Source organism: Varanus komodoensis, unplaced genomic scaffold (genome assembly GCF_004798865.1).
Source record: "Varanus komodoensis strain SLA01 unplaced genomic scaffold, ASM479886v1 scaffold38, whole genome shotgun sequence".
Lineage (NCBI taxonomy): Eukaryota > Metazoa > Chordata > Lepidosauria > Squamata > Varanidae > Varanus > Varanus komodoensis.
In genome coordinates this window covers 6882231-6899522 of record NW_025335909.1, presented here as the reverse complement: position 1 = coordinate 6899522, position 17292 = coordinate 6882231, and the positions used below count along the sequence as shown (strand labels likewise).

Below are 17292 nucleotides of genomic sequence, written 5' to 3'. Positions count from 1 at the left end.
CCGCCCGCCCGCCCCGACCAGGTGGGGCACCTGGGAAGCATTCCCCCTTTCCCTGCGACCGGGCAAAGCTGCACCTTTCGAATGCCTGCCTGCCTGCCCCCGTGGGAGCCCTGCTGCAGCTGGCCACGAGACGAAAAAAGCTGCCCCCCCCCCGCCCACACCTGTACCTTCCACCATGAACTTCTGGGCGTAGCGCTTCAGGTTCTTCCTCTTGATGGAGCAGAAGCTGGGGGGAAAGGAGCCCTCCGAGAGCAGGCGGAAGATGTCCTCGAACTTGCTGGAGGGGCCCGAGGACTCCACCACCACCTCCACCTCGGCCACCTGCAACGCAGAGTCCATGCTCCGCAGGCCCGCCGGAGGAGGCGGGCGCGGGCGCGGTCGCGGGCCCCGGGCCCCGGGCGCGCCGAGCTCCGCGGCGGGGAGACGCCTGCAGCCGGGCCTCCCGGGCGGCGCTCCCTCCCCGCGCCGGGGGCGCCCTGCCAGGCTGGGGCGGAAGGGGCCGTGCGAAAGCGGCCCTCGCCGCAGCACCCCCGCGCGGCGCCCGGCCGCCGCGCACGCTGCCCGCGGCTGGCTGGCTGGCTGGCTGGCTGCGGATACTCAAAGCACCCCCGCGAGGCGAAGGCCGCCCGGGCAGCGGGGGCGCGGGGGGCTCCCGCCGGGGCAGCGGACAGGCCTTGCCCCGCGGGGCTCCGTTAGCTGCACGGGCGGTCCCGCCACGGGACCGGCGGGGAAGCGAGCTGCCCGTCCCGCTCCGGCATCCCTTCCGGAAACAGCCGCGGCAATGGCAGGTGAATGGGAAACCAGCGGCCCCGAATATGCCCAGCGGATGAGCTCGGCTGCAGCCGCATATTTGCTCCCAGTCGTAACTGCTGGACGCCCGAGCGGCAATTGTCTGCAGCATGTGGCGGGAAGGCCAAAGGATTCTTTCAGTTCAAGGAATAATCGCTGTTTATGTACTATACTTATTCCTGCTTTTATTTTCCTCTAAGGGAACCAGTGTATCTCCTCCATGTTATCCTCACAACAACCCTGTGAGGTCGGTCTGGCTGTGACTAGCCTACAGTTATGACTAGACGAGTCCAATACACTGCTGCATGGTGGTTATCACACGATGTTGTCATTGTGGCCACTCGCTTAGACTTTTCTTTTTTAGATGAGAAGGTGTGTTCTCCACCCTACACGTTACTCTGTACTTTGTTGACGCTCCCTAGTGCCGGACGCTTGTTTCTGACCGAGGCGGTTTCGCCGCCGAACCCGTTGCCCCTGGAGCTGTGGTCCGACCCCCTTTGGGGCCGGGCGGAATCATGGAGCGGGGAGGCATGGGGCCGGGCGGGGGTCGCTTTCGGGCCTGCGCTTGCTTTTTCACTGACAACCTCTTCGTGCCGCGCTACAGTCTCCACGTCCGTTACGCGGGGGATCCGGAGCAGCTGCGGAGGGATTACGGGCCGGTAAATGGCGAGCAGCGCGGGTAGTTAAGGCGGGTGGAAATTCTACGTACCTAGATGGAGACACACTCCCCCTTTGGAGCTGTCAGTCCGGGTTAGAACCAGGTTTCATGAGCTAACTCGACCTAGGAGGAGGAGGAGGAGGAGCGGGAGAAATATTTACTGTTTGTTCCGGCAGAGCATTCTTTAAAAAGTTAAGGCTTACGATTCCCAGCCTTGTTAGTCTTATAGGACAAAAAAAGTCTTGCAGCATGTGAAGACTGACAAATTTACTTTGGCATGTTTCGTGCATGCTCTCTACTTTCTCAGATACATGGAGTATCAACTTCAGATTGATAGATTTAGGGGCCCATCCTTTTCTGTATGTTAGGCAGAAAAAAGGCCTTATGGTGTAACTGGCCGAACAGTGCGGGGGTTGCAGAACTTTTCCCATCTAAATATGCATTGAATCATGCCTCTAATATACATGTGCTAGATATAAATCTTGCTTCATTTTGGATTGTTTCAAAATGAAGCAAGATTTCTATATAGCACATATAGTACTTAGCATGTGTTTATTAAAGGCACAATTTTATGCATAGTTAGGCAGAAAAGCATCCTTCAATTTACAAGAGCCAAGCAGGCAGGACATTTTGAAAGACTTTCACTGACCAGGTTGCCCTAAGTTGGAGATGACTTGATGGCGCATAACAATGACAAGTATATAAATTTGCAAAGCTTAAGTTAATGCTTCCTGCATCTAACAGTAGACTGTTTATGAAAGCATATGCTAAAATAAATGTGTTAATCTTTTAAGTATTACAAGACTGTTTTTTCTAGAATGTTCCACTAAACTCAGTGGGGCTTGCATCTGAGTACATGTGCACTTTTAACACTTTGATCCTCGGCACACTAATTTGGGGACCGACCTGTTCCTTAACTGTGAAAGCTGTTTCTCCCCCATCCAAAGGCCTTCAAAGCAAGTTAAAGACACAATGAAACATAAAATCTTCCAAATAAAGTATTTAAGGGATGACAATGAAATAACCTGCAGTTATTAAATAGCAAAGGACATATTACAGCAGGACTTACTTTCAAGCAAATATGCTTAAGACTGGTATGTAGAACTATACTCCCGTGCTGGAATTTGGGAATAAGTGCCGTTGAATTGAGTGGGATTTATTTCTACATGCACAGGATGTGTGTAAGAGAGATCCACATTTTTGTTTTCAGAGCTGGTATACACATTATTTTAAAAAACCTGCATCTTTGGACTTATACAAACAAGATCTGCCTCTGTGTTATTTGAATCCTTGGTCTATTTTTATGGACATTTGCAGGCTGGTGCAGGAAACAGTGGCTTCTACTGTGAAATAACAGGGGTTGTATTTGATTATATAGAGTGTGCAAATGCCATTGGCATCTCTGTATTCTGCAGGCATTAAGACAACGTGGCTGTAGAAGCGAGGAAGAATTCAAAGCAGTAATTGAAGAGGTACAGCAGTTTCACAGTCTGGGTGTTGGGGTTTTTGCAAGAAAACTAACTCAATCCTTGTTGATTAATGTATTTTATACTCTGCTGTTCAACCAAAGCAGCTCATAATTACAGAGTGCACAAAGGTACAATGTGACTAGGGCTATGCTGGTGTGTTTGGACAATCGCTTCTGGTCCCTGACCATTGCAGGTCTGCAAAGGAAGTTCTTGCTTCAGGGGCCCTAGGAGGGTTCAAGAGCTGGATAATAGTGAAGATACTAACCCACAGAGACAACCCTTTTGTGGATTTGCAGATCTTTGTGAACCTTGACGGTGATACAGGATAATTTCCAGAGTAGTCACCATATGATGGGGCTGCAGACCCTGGCACATGGACGTGCCACAGCTCCTACAGACTCTCAAAACTTTCTTCCAAATGAAAATGGATAGGATTGGACTAAATGTATGTTATGTGTGTTAGTTGTAACAATAGCATGGCTGTGAAGTTTGGCTACTTAAGTATCAGAGGGCCCAGGTCCTCCCCGAGTATGCTTAGAGAAGGTCAGCATGATAAATCTCTCTGGTATCCATTTGATTACCTCTTAATAAACATCAGATTGGATTTTCCTAGCTTGAACAAGAAGTGCAGAGGAGGAAGGAACTGGGCTTCCGGTCAAGAGAAAGAAAAAGAATTATCTCCCAGAGCTACAGACCACGGCATCCACAGCTGTATACTTTACAGGTAAAGAACTTGCTTCATGGCATTTGCACACATTTCAATGTGCTGGAAGTGGATGGAGAGAATGTTCTCAGTTTTTAAAACATTCACGAGCAGGGGGCCTGCTTCCTTCCAGGTTGGTGTAAAAGTGTCACTGTAATCCTGGTTAGTGTTGGTGCTCACGTGACCCTCAAATAAAGGTCGGAATTTGTCGGCTGGGGTGGAGGGATCAAAAGCCAAGGCACTGCCAGAGTGCAGGTGTGTGGGGAGGGAACAGTTGAGCCTGCAACCCTTCCAGGACACCACAGCCAAAAGCCCAGGCCCACGACCTTTGCTCTTCTCTCTCTGGAAACAGCCCTCCAGCTGAGGCACAGGAAAGGCCCGTTGAACGTAAATTGTTTGCAAAAAACGGTGATTTTCTATCCTTGCCACTATCCTCCAACATTAGGAATCCTTCCTGGCACCAGAATTTCTAGAAACAGTCAAATACTGCACATCCCAAGATGCTACGCTCCAAGGGGTCCTGTGCCGTGTGGAAGCCATATCAGGTATGTTCTGGCTCAGATGCATCATCTGCTTGCAAGGCCACATAGACAACAGTATTTTACGGCTCAGTGGAAAGCATGGCTCACCTGGAGACAGGAAGCAGCCTTGTATGAAGTCAGCCCATTGGCCCATTCTGGGCTTGTAGAAACAGAGCCTCGCCAAGGTTTGGGCAGAGGCAGGTCTTTCTCAGCTTTGGCACCTGAAATTCTTTAAACGGGAGTTTGGCAGGGATAAAACATGGGACCTGCATGGCAACTCAAAAGATATTCATGAGAAGTTCTACCTCTGAGCAAGATAACCTTCCCAGAAAAAGGAGGAGGAACCATTTTCCCCCATTGTATAAGGGGAAAAAATCCTTTCCTGACTTGTTACTTGGTAAATATTTTTCCTTTCCACATGCAACCAAGCTTGTTTCATTTTTTTGTTTTTCTCCCTCCTCTCATCAGAGAAAAGAATCTATCGCTTACCACTGTTCACCAAGGAATTCTGCCAGGCTTTCATTGAGGAGCTCGAGAATTTTGAGCAGTCTGAGATGCCCAAGGGGAGACCCAACTCTATGAATAACTATGGGGTGAGAGTCATATTTTGTAGACAAGGATAACTAGGAAATGGGATATCATGGGTTGTTGTTGAATCATGGCTTGTTGTGTTGTATGAAGCTAGCCACTGCCAAATAGCCCAACCCTTCTGTTAGCCATTTCATCTTTTGCGTTCCATTGGGGTTTTCCCCTTTTCTTTTTCGCTCACACCCCACCTTTCTCTCACATCATCCTTTGTAGGTTCTCTTAAATGAACTTGGGATGGATGAAACTGTCATCACACCTCTGCGGGAGAAATACTTGCAGCCCCTCACAGCGCTGCTTTACCCAGATTGTGGGGGAAGCTGTTTGGACAGCCACAAAGCCTTCGTTGTGAAGTATAACCTGCACGAAGATCTCGATTTGAGCTCCCACTATGACAATGCAGAAGTGACACTTAATGTCTCCTTGGGCAAAGACTTCAGTGAAGGCAACCTCTACTTTGCCGAATTCAAGCAGGTGTCTCCCTCTTTTTAAAATAAAATACACTTTGTAATATAGTAAGAGCAATAAATGCACACAGTTGTTGCTACAAAAATATGACGGCTTCAAGGTTAGCTGTCTTAAAGAGGAAGTGTTAGACAAACCGACAGGATAGCTTTTGATCAGCTTATGAGCGACAAAAACTGCATGGAAGCTGCCCATATAACAGCCGCATATCCCTAGTTAATGGGACTTGGGACAAAGGGGACATGTCACCAGTCTTGCTGGTCAACCAAGAAAGACACCCGAGCGACCTTTATTGGATAGGGCATACTGCAGAAGAGTGTGGTTCCATTTAGTCACTGCTGGGCTCTTCCACCATTTTTCCAGTCCACTTCTTAAAAAAAAAAGTTTAAGCTGTTGGTCAGCTTGTGGAGGCGAAGTCCATGTGTCAAAAAGGTGTGCCACGTGAAAAAATATTCCAATAGTCTCTGCTTCATATTCTTATCCAAGGCCATCTCATTTTGCTGGCAGCACTCGCAAAGGTTGCAGCTAATGGTATGATCTCCCTGAATTCTTTTTTCAGGATGCCAACCCTGTGCCAAAATACATCGAAGTCGAACACGTGCCTTTCCACGGATTGTTGCACAGGGGAGGGCAGATGCATGGAGCACTGCCCATCGCCTCCGGGGAGCGCTGGAACCTGATTGTCTGGATGCGGGCATCCAGTATTCGGAACCAGCTCTGTCCCATGTGCAACAGGGAGCCTGAATTGGTGGACGCCGAGGGATTTGGAGACGGGTTCACCAGGAGTCCTGAAGACGAACAGACCAAGACTGTGGACGTGTGCTCTGTAACATAGGGCAATGCCTCTCTACTTCAATAAAGATGTTAGTGGCAGGAGGGAAAGATGGTAGCTATAAGGAGCTTACATGGGCCAAGCAAAGAGTGTGGTGTGTTTTAATTAACCAGCTGCTTGGGCGCCAGCTTAGGAGAAAAGGGGGCTAGCGGACAATGTAGCAGGGCGAAGCTGCTGTTTGGGACTGGAGGCTCTGTTGGTGGCCAAAAGGGAGATGCGGGGGGGGGGGGGGGGGGGCTCCAGTTGCTGATGCTTTAGAACACATATTGGAACAAGCAAGTTTCCTCTTCCAAATGTGAATCAAGCTGACAGCTCATCTCTTTCTTACCTCCAAACTTCAATGCCACCATCCTTTTGTTTATGTTTCTCCCCAGCTACCCACCTTGCCTTACTCAGTTTCATGTGAGCTTCCACTCCTTTGGCCAGTTTCCTCGTGTCTTCAACCAACATGGAATTCAACTGTGGAACTGAATGCAGCTACAGGCACCAGTTGGGATGGCTTTAAAAAGGGGATCAAACCAATGAATGGAGGAGGAAGTTATCAGAGGCTACTGCTCCTGATGGTTCTATGTTTATGTGCAATATCAAAGGCAGCACATCTGTGTATATACAGCAGTCACTGGGGAAAATGGGCAAGAGGATGGACCCTTGACTGATCCAGCAGGGTGCTTCTTACATGTTTGTTATGTCTGTGTGAGCCTCTGTAGCTTAAATTCAGCCTTGACCATTAATCTGCATGTGCTTATTAATTAAAAGTAGTAATCCGTTAAAAGGAGAACCAATTCCAAGCATTGTTTTAGTTCTTTGTGAGCAAAGCGAGACAACAGATTATGGGCATATTCCAAAAAGTTATTAGTACTTTGAAACAAAATACCTTATAGCTCATTTCTACCATTTGCCAAAAGTGTATTTTGACACATATTCTCACTGATGGTTGACTGAATCCTTATTTCCCATAACTGCATAAAAGCACCTTTGATAACAAATATGCACTGGAAGCTGAGAATAGGCAGTTATCCGTCAAAAAAAAAAAAAAGCTTTAAACTGAATTTCTGCACTCTGCTTGGAATAGGACTTAATAGCCTGAATGTCCCCTGGCAACTCTTCTGATTCTATGGAATTTTCAAATATTTTCATAGAGCTAGGATGGTGGTGGTGATCGCTCAAGGTAGAAATTCTGGCCTGCTGAATTTGAATAGTATGTTAACACAATTGAAGAAACGGCTCCAAGGACTTGCCTTTGATCTAAGAACTTAACTGATTATAAGAAACACTGTGTGGCGTAAGCAAAAGCATGGTTAAAGGTGTTGGACTGGGGCTGAGGAATCTGGTTCTAACTTGTTTGTTTAGTGCTCAAATTCTAACTCAGCCTTGAAGTTCAGCCTGGCCCTGAGCCTAGCTTATCTCACAAAATTGTTGCGGGGATGAAGTATGTCACACCAAGTTAGGCAGTGAATGAAAAAGGTAAAAACATAAGTGATTAGAAAATGCATACTTTTACTAAGAGTTGAAAAATAGGAACAAAAGATGCTTAAAATATTTTCTTGTTAAAGACGCAGAGCCCACCTTTCAGACAAAGGTAACCACGGACAGATTTTGCTGTTGTAAGCCACTTCGGACCTTTTGAACAGAAAACCTGTATAAAGATATTTAAAAGAAATAAAAATTATTAGCGAAGTGAAGAAGCTGCGGGAAAGGCTCTGCATTGCCTTCCCTTTCCGTTTTACTCCGAGACGCTGTTGTGGCCTAGGGTACCAGAATGGGGGGAACCAAAGTACGCAGCCTCCGTTTTCCCGGCGGACGCGTCTGAGCAACACGCAAGGAGCAAAGCGGAAGTCGCCGAAGCAGCGAGCGAAACGCTTGCTGGAAAGGGGGGGCGCCTGCCCGCTCGGTGCTCAAGGCGGAGGGCTTGCCGCCGAGGCGTGGAGAGCTCGCCCCAGCCGAGGCGCTTCTCAGGCCGCGCCGCGTTTCTTTCCTTCTCCTCGGCAGCGAATTCCTTACCTCACTTGGTGAGTCTGGCAGAAAGGGACACAATTGTGTCCGCAACGGTTCCCTCGGCCTGCTCTTCATTACGCATGCGCTCTGCCGGGCGGGGAGCTTTTCTGGCAAGGCGGTGGAGGCGGGGCTTAAGAAGCGGGTGGGCGAGGACGGGGGCGCTGGGATTGGCCGATGAGGCTTTAAAGGACAACGGAAGCTGCCAGCATTTCTTAAAGGAGCCGCGCAGCTTCTCGGCTGGGTTGTTCCTGGGTGGTGATTCTTACCAGGGTTGAAGGGACGCAGTGGTGGTTTAGTGGCAAAGTCGCTCCCGACCCATCCTGACCCCATGGACAACATTCCTCCAGGCTCTCCTGCCCTCCAGCATCCCCCGGAGTCCCCCCAACCCCACGCCCACCGCCCCAGTGACCCCAACCTCAACCTTCCTCTCATTAGGTGGCCAAAGTATTTGAGCTTCAGATTCAGCACCTGTCCTTCCAAAGAACAGTCAGGATTCCTTTCCTTTAGGAAAATAAAATCTGTCACTACCTCCATTTCTTGCCCATCTATCTGCCAGGAAGTGATAGGACCGGATGCCATGATCTTAGTTTTCTTAATGTAGAGTTCCAAGCCAAGAATTGATCTCTCTGCAGTCCAGGGACTAGCACCTCAATTCAAAGGTGGCAGTTCTCGTGTGCTCAGCCTTCCTTGTGGTCCAGCTCTCACAGCCATGCATTACAACTGGGAAAACCGTAGCTTCAACTGTACAAACTTTTGTCAGCGGGGCGATGTCTCTGCGTTTTAGGATGCTGTCTCGATTTGCCATAGCTTTCCTCCCAAGGAGCAAGCAGCTTTTAATTTCTTGGCTGCAGTCCCCGTCTGCAGTGGTTCTGGAGCCCAGGAAAATAAAATCTGTCTCTACCTCCATTTCTTGCCCATCTATCTGCCAGGAAGTGATAGGACCGGATGCCATAATCTTAGTTTTCTTAATGTAGAGTTCCAAGCCAGCCTGTGTGCTCCCCCCTTTCACCCTCATCAAGAGGCTCTTTAATGAAAGGGAAATAACGCGCATATCTCACACTTTAACCCCCCCCCCCCGCAACTACAAAGTAGTCAGGAGTGCATGCAATGAGTCCTTTCCCCATGGCATCCTCTCAATAGCCTTCCACGGTAGTCTGCTGTGCCACAGAGGAAGTGTTCGCTTGTGTAACTCACTTGTGCCCTTCGCCACCACAGAAAAGTAGCCCTGCACACAATGGGGAGTTGGTTAACCTATGAGACTCCCTGCCACAAAATGTGGAGGCCAGCCCACCTCAGATCAGCCATCTTCAACCATATGCCTTCCAAATGCGTTGGACTACAACTCCCAGCATCCCCCCTAACCAGCTAGGGTTAATCTGGAAAACAGGCTTGACTGGAGGATTTCCTGGCTCACAGCTCTTGCTCTTAATCATGACGCTACAGAGGAGGAAGATTTTGTGGGTGGTTAGTGTCCCTTAAAAGAAAAACAAAGGAGTCTTGTGGCACTTTTTAGCCAACAAATATATGTTCATGGACTGGAGTTATGAGGGTTAGGATAAATGAAGTGCTTCCTTTTCTTATGCAGGAGAGAATTAACTGATGGAACTCCTTGCTGCAGGCTACCGAATTGGCTAAGAAAAGATTAGTGGACTACTTACAGTGGCTATGAATCTACATCAGGCTGCATCTTTGAGGGCAGTGTAGCGACCAGTCGTCTTGACCTCTGCTCACAACTGTTCTAAAAGGGATAAAAAAATCTACTTGCCTGGAGCAGGCCAGGTAGCGCAATGGCTCACAGCCAGGCAAGGAAGAGATCTGGAAGCAGGAGCCAAAGCGAGTCGCAGAGCAGGCAAGATGTGGAGAAGAAGGTGAAAAAGAAGCGGAGGAGGAGCAGCAAGGACTCCCGCAGCAGGAAGAGCCCGTCTCCAGCCGGCAAGAGAGGGCCTGAATCGCAAGGGCCTCGGATGGACTCGGCCTCTGCCAAAGAAGGTAAGAATCAGAGCGTGGGCTATTTCCACGCTGGCTTTCATGGTTGTGGGTCTGTCCCTGGGCAGATTCAGAAGGGGCTGTGCTGGACAGTGAGCGTTAAGTTGTGGGCCAGTGCAGCCCCTGACCCACCTCCAGGGATGAGGAGGGGCATAGCAGCTGCTGCTCCCATTTTGCCCTAGACCCCCATTAGCCGAGCTGGCCGTCTTGGGTAGATTAGCGGCGTGAGGAAGTTCCTCCTACAGCCTTTTGAAAACAAACACTGGCTTGATTTCCTTGAAATGTCTTACCGGGACCTTCAGGACTGGGAATTTGGCAGGGAGGGGGTTCATGCAAATCTGTATCTCTCAGGTGTGCTGTGAAAGTGTCATGCCCAAAGCCAGCTTTTGTAACGTGGGTGTATGCTTTTGGGTAGTAAGTCCGTGTTCTTGCTTATATAATTTGTTGGAAAGGTGCATGGCTCCCCTGCCCTCCCATGGGCAAGGAACTCTCTGAGAACTCTCCCTCCTTCCCTACAAGTGAATAGCCAGTGCAGTTACACTGGGATTAGAAAAGAGAACTCCTCCCGTGCTTCCTTGGATGATAGCTCTGGAGCCGTTTGGCCATGTGATAGATACTCCCTGCTTGTGTCTAATTAATGCTGGGTTCCAGTTAAAAGGAAGAAAAGGGACAAGAAAAAGAGAAAAGCCAGCACCACCAGCTCCTCTTCCTCTGAGACTACCAGCTCATCTTCTGGATCTTCCTCCTCCTCAGACTCCTCTGCGGAAGAGTCCAGTGAAGATGAGTGCAAATCCAAACGAAAGAAGCAAAGCAAGAAGAAGATGACCAAGGAGAAAGATAAAAAGCGGAAGAAAAGAAAGAAGAAAGCCAAAAAGAAAGCAAAGAAGAAATTGAAGGAGAAAGAGAAGGAAGGGAAGACGGCAGGAGAGGAGCTGCCTGGCCCATCCCTGGAGCAGTGGCAGAAGGAGGCGGGGGCGGACCCTGGGCCGGGTAAGGCTTGCTCTCTCGGCAGGGGTGTCAGGGGACTACCCAGGGTAGCCTCAGGTGCTCTGACTTGGAGACTGGAGCCTTTTCTGACTGCAGTCCACTTTTTAGCCCTGACAGATGAGCAGAAGTCCCGCATCCAAGCCATGAAGCCCATGACGAAAGAGGAATGGGACGCGCGCCAGAGTGTGATAAGGAGAGTCGTTGACCCAGAAACCGGACGGACCAGGTGCCATTTGTGGAGGCGGCGGTGGCGGGGGTCCCTGCAATACCTTTACGAAGTCCAGTTTGCTGGTTTCTCTCTTGCGTTTGTATTCTTGATGAAGAGCTGTGTTTTCTTCTGGTGCTTTCGCACACATAGCAAGCACCTATTAGCACATTTCCACCTCTCGGGTTCCTTCGTAGGCAACCTATTTGTAGAAAATGGCTGTGCTGACAATTGGCATATTTAAAGCACAGTGAATACAAAAGGTTTCTTTGCACTCTTAGCATATTCGCCCTCATCGCATCTCTGGGCAGGGGAAGTCCCGCCCACCCGGAACAGAGGTGGGAGCGATGGCCCCTCCCTCTTGGCCCAAAATAAAAGACATGGCCCAAGCAGTCCACGAAAGATGAGCCACTTGAATTTTAATTCTTTCTTCCTTCGAGATGGAATTTGGTCCTTGAGCCGACAAATTTGGCTCCACTTTTGTAAGGGATGTATGCAACTGACATTTTTGCTTTCGGTCCTTTTCTTAATCACCCCCTGCATGGAATCTCCTGTAAACTGACGGGATCATTTTCATTCTGGGTTCCCCAGAGACGTCTGTGTGGCCACTGGTGGAATCCCCAGTTGGTCAGAGTCAGCAAGGTCATTGTGCTCTCGTGGCTTTAACCAGCTGATGCTCTCCAAGCATTGACAATACGTGGGCATGTTGACACTCAGTTTGGGCAAGCTAGCTGGAAGCCCTGTGTTTCTCTTCCAGGCTCATCAAGGGAGACGGTGAAGTCCTTGAAGAGATCGTTACGAAGGAGAGACACAAAGAAATTAACAAGGCATGTGGCTCTTTGGTTATTTCAGAACGGGACAAGGGCTGGGGCGTGGTTTGAGGATGGTGAAGGTCGTGCTTTGGGCAGCAGGTTGGGCTGTGGTCAGCTGAGCTTTGATGAGAGCTCTTTAGTCATGCGGTAACAGTGGCTCCGCTTCCCTTGGCAGTATTCTAGCTTTTGGACTTGCCTAGGTGGGTCCCCTTGTCTTTATTTCTTTGGTTTTATAGACTAGACTTTTTGGTTCCCCTACTGAGAAGGGCAGTAAGGTCTGTCAAGCATGAGGGCATTCCCCGTACCCAGGGAGGATTGGATGGACAGACTTCACTCTACCTCTTGCTTCAGTTCTCTTTTCTGCCGCCCTGTGGGCTGCCTATTTCCCTTTTCTTCCCAAAGAAAGCGGAGCTGCTTTCCGAATCCTCCTATGTCTGAGCTTTATAAATTGGGGCTCCTTTGCTCTTGCAAAGGCATGTGACCTGTGCCGCCTCTTCGTTCACAGCAAGCCACCCGGGGAGACGGCCTTTCCTTCCAGATGAGGACGGGGATGCTGCAGTAACAGGTCGGACCCCACCCTTGCGTGCCAAAGATGGTGTTCTGCCCAGCTGAGAACAGGCATAAACCCTGCTCGTTCCTCTGAAATGCACTTATGCGCTCCGGGGATGTACTTTTGGGGGGGCGTCAGGAGAGGGCGTGGGTCTAAGAGCTGCCGCATGCCTTCGCTGCCTCCCGTTTTGCTTCCGGGCTGCCCCATAAGGGCTCGAATCACGACCGACAGCTTGTTTCCTCACCCAGCCCAACTCCCTTGTGGTGAAACCAGAAAGCAGGTTTCCCAGAGCGAGAGAGGGGTGAGTGGCAACAGAAGAAAGCCCCAGGGGGGGAAAGCAGGGCCAGCAACGACAAGGAGAGCACCTGGCGAAAGCTTTTCTTGACAACTCCTGCCTCCTTCTCCAAGGCAGATGGGCAAACTGCAGCATCGAGGCCGAACCTACTCAGTCTGGTGCATTCCAGCTGTTTGCCTGCATTTCAGGGCAGGGAACAGCTCAAGGGTAGCCCCCGGAATTTTGCTAGTTGTAGAAATCTGGATGAAGAGCGGAGTGTGTTCCCTCTTGTCCTGGGAAACCACCAGTAGCTCCTCCCCGCCACGATAGTTTGGTGTTGGTCACTCTTGTGGGTTGGCCAGCAAGGGTTAGGCAGGGGCCCCTTTCTGGTTATAGCCCTGGACCTGGCATGCGGTCCTCCCTCAGGTTCACCCTTGCGATGCCTTGCAGATGCGCTTGAGCTTCAGGACTGTTCCTGCACAACACCCAAGGCCCCTCGGCCACCCCACTGCAGCTTTCCTGGCCCTTCAGTCCAGCCTCTGCCTGTGGGAGATCTGCAGCGGCAGCAGCGAGGGGCCTGGACTGGCCTCCCAGCTGTGGCACATGGCAAGGAGCCAACTCCCAGTAGTCTTGGCAAGCATGGGAGTTGTAGGCCTGGAGCACAGGGAGGGCCCCAGGCTAGAATCTGAGGCATGCGTGCCCCGCTGCCCGTAGAGAAACACGAAGGAATGGAGGTTTCCCTGATCCCGGAGAGCAGAAACACGCGGGAAAGCATTAACCTCCGCCGGGGCTGCTGAATCGCTTATGCATTATTGGCTGGAATCTGCAACAACATGTGACGCCTTAAGGCGTTTAAGTCCTTCTTCCACTTGGATTGCTTCCTGTAGCAGCGAGCCCATGTGCCACTCATGCCAAAAGCTTTATGCAATCCACAAGCATCATTCATTAAGGGGGGTGTTGTTGCCCTCTGGGGGCGGTTCTGCCTCCCCTGCCACAGCATCCCCACCCCCAGTCTCTGTTTGGGCAGATGTCTTACCTGGAGGCATCCCTGGAGAACAGCTGTCCCCAAACCGGTTGCTGTCCAGACACGGCAGATTGCAACCACAGGGCTTCAGGATGGAAAATACTGTCCTGCAATGAGGGCATACTGAGCAGGCCTCCCAAAGAGGCACCTGTGAAAGGTGGGAGGGGTTGTCCACAAACTCTTACAGGCCCTTGAGAAGCAAGGGCTGGGCATGTTGATGTAAATGGTTTGGGTTTTGCTATGTACCGTTTGTTGAACCAGAAATTCATGTAAGGATTGTCTCAGTGGGAATCTCCTATCATTGGTATAGAAGGTGTTGTAAAGTATTTATAAAATGCTGTACGGGACAGTCCAGCAGAGGTAAGCCACAGATTTCAATGGAAAGTTTAAAAGCGTACTTAACTTTGTTCCATTGAGATCAGTGGAACAGCTTAACTTTGGCTTGATTTTGACCTTAAAGGATGCGGTCGCCATGCCTTCTTCCCCCGTAACCACCACTTCTGCTCTAGTTCCAATGCTCCAAATAACAAATGCCACACTATTGTACAATATAAAGTGCTACTACAATCTGTTCATCAAAGCATATAAATTTCTATCCATCTGAATTACCTTCTGTGTCTCAGGGAATCATCTGTCTGTGGGTAGAGGACATGGGCCTGTTTCCCAAGTCAGCTTGGCTGTTCAAGCCATGGGGGTGTTAATAGACCTTGGAAGCCCACTGGGTGCAGAACAGTGGTGCAGCAGACGGACCTTTGATCAGAATTGAGGAACAAGATGCCTCTAAACACACAAATGTATGATCGGTACCAGAACGAAACCACAGATCCTTCCACAGAAAAATCCACTGCTATTTCCCTCCAACAGTTCTTTTGTAATCATCTAATTTAGGGGAGAAATGCTTTCTAATTCTTGCAATTCTTAGAAACTGGGAGTCAAACTTTGCAGATCGAGTCCTGATCACTAGGATCTGCTGCTACATCTTGATCTACCTTCTGCCAACCCATGTTAAAAACACTTTGGAGGCGCAATGTCTGAAAAAGGGGGTACAAGTTACATTTTGCAGGAGGAGGACCGCTGCATCGTAGAGCTCAGAGGACAGGATGTCCTCTTGACCAAGCTGCCAGCTCCACCGATTGATTCTTTTCCCTAACAACTGAGATCAGGCTGTTTGCTTCCCTGCTCTCCTGCAGGATCCAGGGTCAACTATAAATTCATCTCATCTCAGGGTACCTATTTTGACCCTGTGAAATCGGTATTTCTGTGAGGCTGCGGCTAGCTTGAGCTCTTCGTGGCTAGCCACAAACCTCTCCCACACCCGTCCTCAGTTGGGCTCACTGTGGATCGCTTTGGACGCAACCAACCCCTCGTCACTCACTGCCGGGGTAGTTAGAGTGACGTGCAAAGAACCGTCTGTTTCCTGTACTTTCCTCCTGCAAGTGAGCTACCGCAGAGGTTCTGGCTGATTACCGTGGAAGCGAAGTGCTGGCTGAGAAAGACCCCTGTTCCTTAGGATCCCAAAGCCAGTTTCTTAATCCTGAACATTGCTAGCTAGTTCCTTCTCCTGAAAGCCTCGCAAAGAAGCAGACACTGCAAGAGAGCCTTCCCATTTCTTTTAATTGGTGTTAACGTACAAGTGATAACCGTACACAAAACACACCCAGGCGTAGGACAAGGCGGCAGTAACAGCGAGGGAAAGATGATCGTCACGTACAAGACCGGGAGGATCGACGGAGTCATGCACACACAAAACGTAATAAGAGAGATGAACCAGCAGGACCCGGCTGGACTCGGGGACCTCAGTTGTGCCTTTCTGTACTTGAATAGCCTCAAATGGGTCCGTTCCCTTCTCCCGCCCCACCCTCACACTCCAACCACATCCTTATACACCCGTCTTCCCCCACCCCCCACCCCGTCAATTCAACAAAAGAAACACTGCTGAATGCAAAATTGAAATGGTTGGGGAGGGCGCCTGGGGCTTCAAGGCAAAATTAAAGTGCTGGGAGAGAACAAGACACCTGGCAGCAACGGTAGAGATACCGAACAAGAGGGACGGCTCCAGCTCATTAAATGTGGGACAAGACGGTCGGGGGCAGCAGCGTTCGTTCGCAACCCCGAAAGCATCCGATTTCCCTTGACTTCGCTTCAGGACAGTGTGAACATTGTTCGAAGAAATTAAAAGACCTGTTTGTCAGAAGACGTTCACAATCCAGCCCAGTGTAAATTAATGAAGCGCGACCTTGTTTTGGGAAGAAGGTATAGAATAAAGGCTGGCCTGTTTTCCATCAGACTCGCAATATTTATTTATCCGGTGCCCTCGTACCCCTCCCTCCCTCCCTGTCATCACGGAATTCACGCCGCCTGAGTGGGGCTGCCCAGGCAACGGCCTGTCCAGGTGTCCTCAGGCCCACCTTTCCGCAGCCCCACCAGGTGGCTGTGCCACATGCCCTCCACGCTGCTATGCGGGGACGCTCCTCGCCCTGGGAGTAAGACCCATAGAGCAGCGGGCACAGATGCAGCTGCCATCGGTTTTGTAGGTACACACGTTCAGCACAACGTATCTGATGCCCTTGTTGGGGACCAGGCCATGCCAAACAAGCATAGAACAGCAGTGTAAGGCTGTTACCACCCAAGGAAGAGGCCCCTGTGTGGGGTTTTGGTTATTTTAATCGCTTCTCAGACTGTAAATGTTTGGGCTACTTTGCAAAATGTGAAAACCATCATTATTACCATCACTTATGGGCCGTAGTTGAGGAGGAAGCCCAAGTCTGCTCGGCACCCACCGTGGCTTTCCCCACACTTAGTTCCTCCACCGTTTCCTGGAATCACCAGGTTAAGAAGCCGGCCTTCCTGGCTGGGCCAGCCCGCACCAGCCTGGGGCCCTCCATGTTTTGGGCTTCAGCTCTTACCAGCTCTAGGAAGCAGGGCCAACGGTTAGGAATGCTGGAAACGGGGGCCCAAAACATCTGGAGAGAGGCTGGGTGAAGCAGAGCGAGCACGGGAAGTTCCACTGCGTGCATATACACAGCAGGCTAGTATCCTGCAGGAGCCCCTTCTACGTTTTTAGCCAAGTGGGAAAAGTTCTACAACAATAAAGTCTCCTGAAAAAAAATTATCCATGCACAACTGGGCCTGGCACTGTGTGACATCTAAAAAAGGGATCACGCGGCCACATTTTTAAAAGCCGAAACCCACCTACATTCCAGGGTTGTGCCAAGATGGGTCAAACTGTGCAATCGGAAGAAACAATGCAAATCTCAGAAATTTGCATATATTGATCACACATAATTTGTTGACCATAGGAGAGGGGAAGTGGGCAAAGCACTTAAGTTCACTCCTGCTAGACTGATGGCTCTGCTGAATCCCCTCAGCTGCCCTAAACTCCACCCATGATCTTTCAAGCTTTGCAGAAAGGACCAGAAACTTGCTCTTTGTTTTAA

General features: G+C 50.0%; 2 protein-coding genes and 1 long non-coding RNA gene across 8 annotated transcripts; 2 read left to right on the top strand and 1 right to left on the bottom strand.

Moving 5' to 3' along the window:
- Window positions 1–683: 683 nt before the first annotated feature.
- On the top strand, window positions 684–6810 carry OGFOD2 (2-oxoglutarate and iron dependent oxygenase domain containing 2). Of its 5 annotated transcripts, XM_044440517.1 has the most exons (8): window positions 1305–1448; window positions 2863–2919; window positions 3530–3640; window positions 4065–4164; window positions 4609–4733; window positions 4942–5199; window positions 5750–6053; window positions 6397–6810. In XM_044440517.1, the coding sequence occupies exons 1-7, from the start codon at window positions 1305–1307 to the stop codon at window positions 6023–6025; spliced, it is 1071 nt and encodes a 356-aa protein (XP_044296452.1). In that variant the 3' UTR covers window positions 6026–6053; window positions 6397–6810. The 5 variants fall into 5 exon arrangements, with proteins under 5 accessions (XP_044296455.1, XP_044296454.1, XP_044296452.1 ...); XM_044440520.1 differs by lacking the exon at window positions 1305–1448 and adding an exon at window positions 684–788 and having other exon boundaries at window positions 4606–4733; window positions 5750–6810; XM_044440519.1 differs by lacking the exon at window positions 1305–1448 and adding an exon at window positions 931–953 and having other exon boundaries at window positions 4606–4733; window positions 5750–6810.
- Window positions 6811–7499: 689 nt separating this feature from the next.
- Window positions 7500–8157, bottom strand: LOC123028573. Its single transcript, XR_006415705.1, has 2 exons — window positions 8024–8157; window positions 7500–7658 (listed from the first exon to the last, which is right to left on the bottom strand). It is a non-coding gene; the product is annotated as an uncharacterized LOC123028573 (long non-coding RNA).
- Window positions 7863–16140, top strand: ARL6IP4 (ADP ribosylation factor like GTPase 6 interacting protein 4). 2 transcript variants are annotated; one of them, XM_044440522.1, is made up of 6 exons: window positions 7863–8031; window positions 9603–10006; window positions 10757–10993; window positions 11099–11216; window positions 11953–12022; window positions 12513–16140. In XM_044440522.1, the coding sequence occupies exons 2-6, from the start codon at window positions 9805–9807 to the stop codon at window positions 12567–12569; spliced, it is 684 nt and encodes a 227-aa protein (XP_044296457.1). In that variant the 5' UTR covers window positions 7863–8031; window positions 9603–9804; the 3' UTR covers window positions 12570–16140. The 2 variants fall into 2 exon arrangements, with proteins under 2 accessions (XP_044296457.1, XP_044296456.1); XM_044440521.1 differs by having other exon boundaries at window positions 7864–8031; window positions 10655–10993.
- Window positions 16141–17292: the final 1152 nt, after the last annotated feature.

Coding starts and splice junctions, on each gene's coding strand:
- OGFOD2 (XM_044440517.1), top strand. CDS start 1,305: ATGGAGCGGGGAGGCATGGGGCCGGGCGGGGGTCGCTTTCGGGCCTGC. Junction 2,920..3,529: donor TCAAAGCAGTAATTGAAGAG/GTACAGCAGTTT, acceptor GGATTTTCCTAG/CTTGAACAAGAAGTGCAGAG. Junction 4,734..4,941: donor ACTCTATGAATAACTATGGG/GTGAGAGTCATA, acceptor CATCCTTTGTAG/GTTCTCTTAAATGAACTTGG.
- ARL6IP4 (XM_044440521.1), top strand. CDS start 9,805: ATGGCTCACAGCCAGGCAAGGAAGAGATCTGGAAGCAGGAGCCAAAGC. Junction 10,007..10,654: donor CTCGGCCTCTGCCAAAGAAG/GTAAGAATCAGA, acceptor GCTGGGTTCCAG/TTAAAAGGAAGAAAAGGGAC. Junction 12,023..12,512: donor GACACAAAGAAATTAACAAG/GCATGTGGCTCT, acceptor CTTCGTTCACAG/CAAGCCACCCGGGGAGACGG.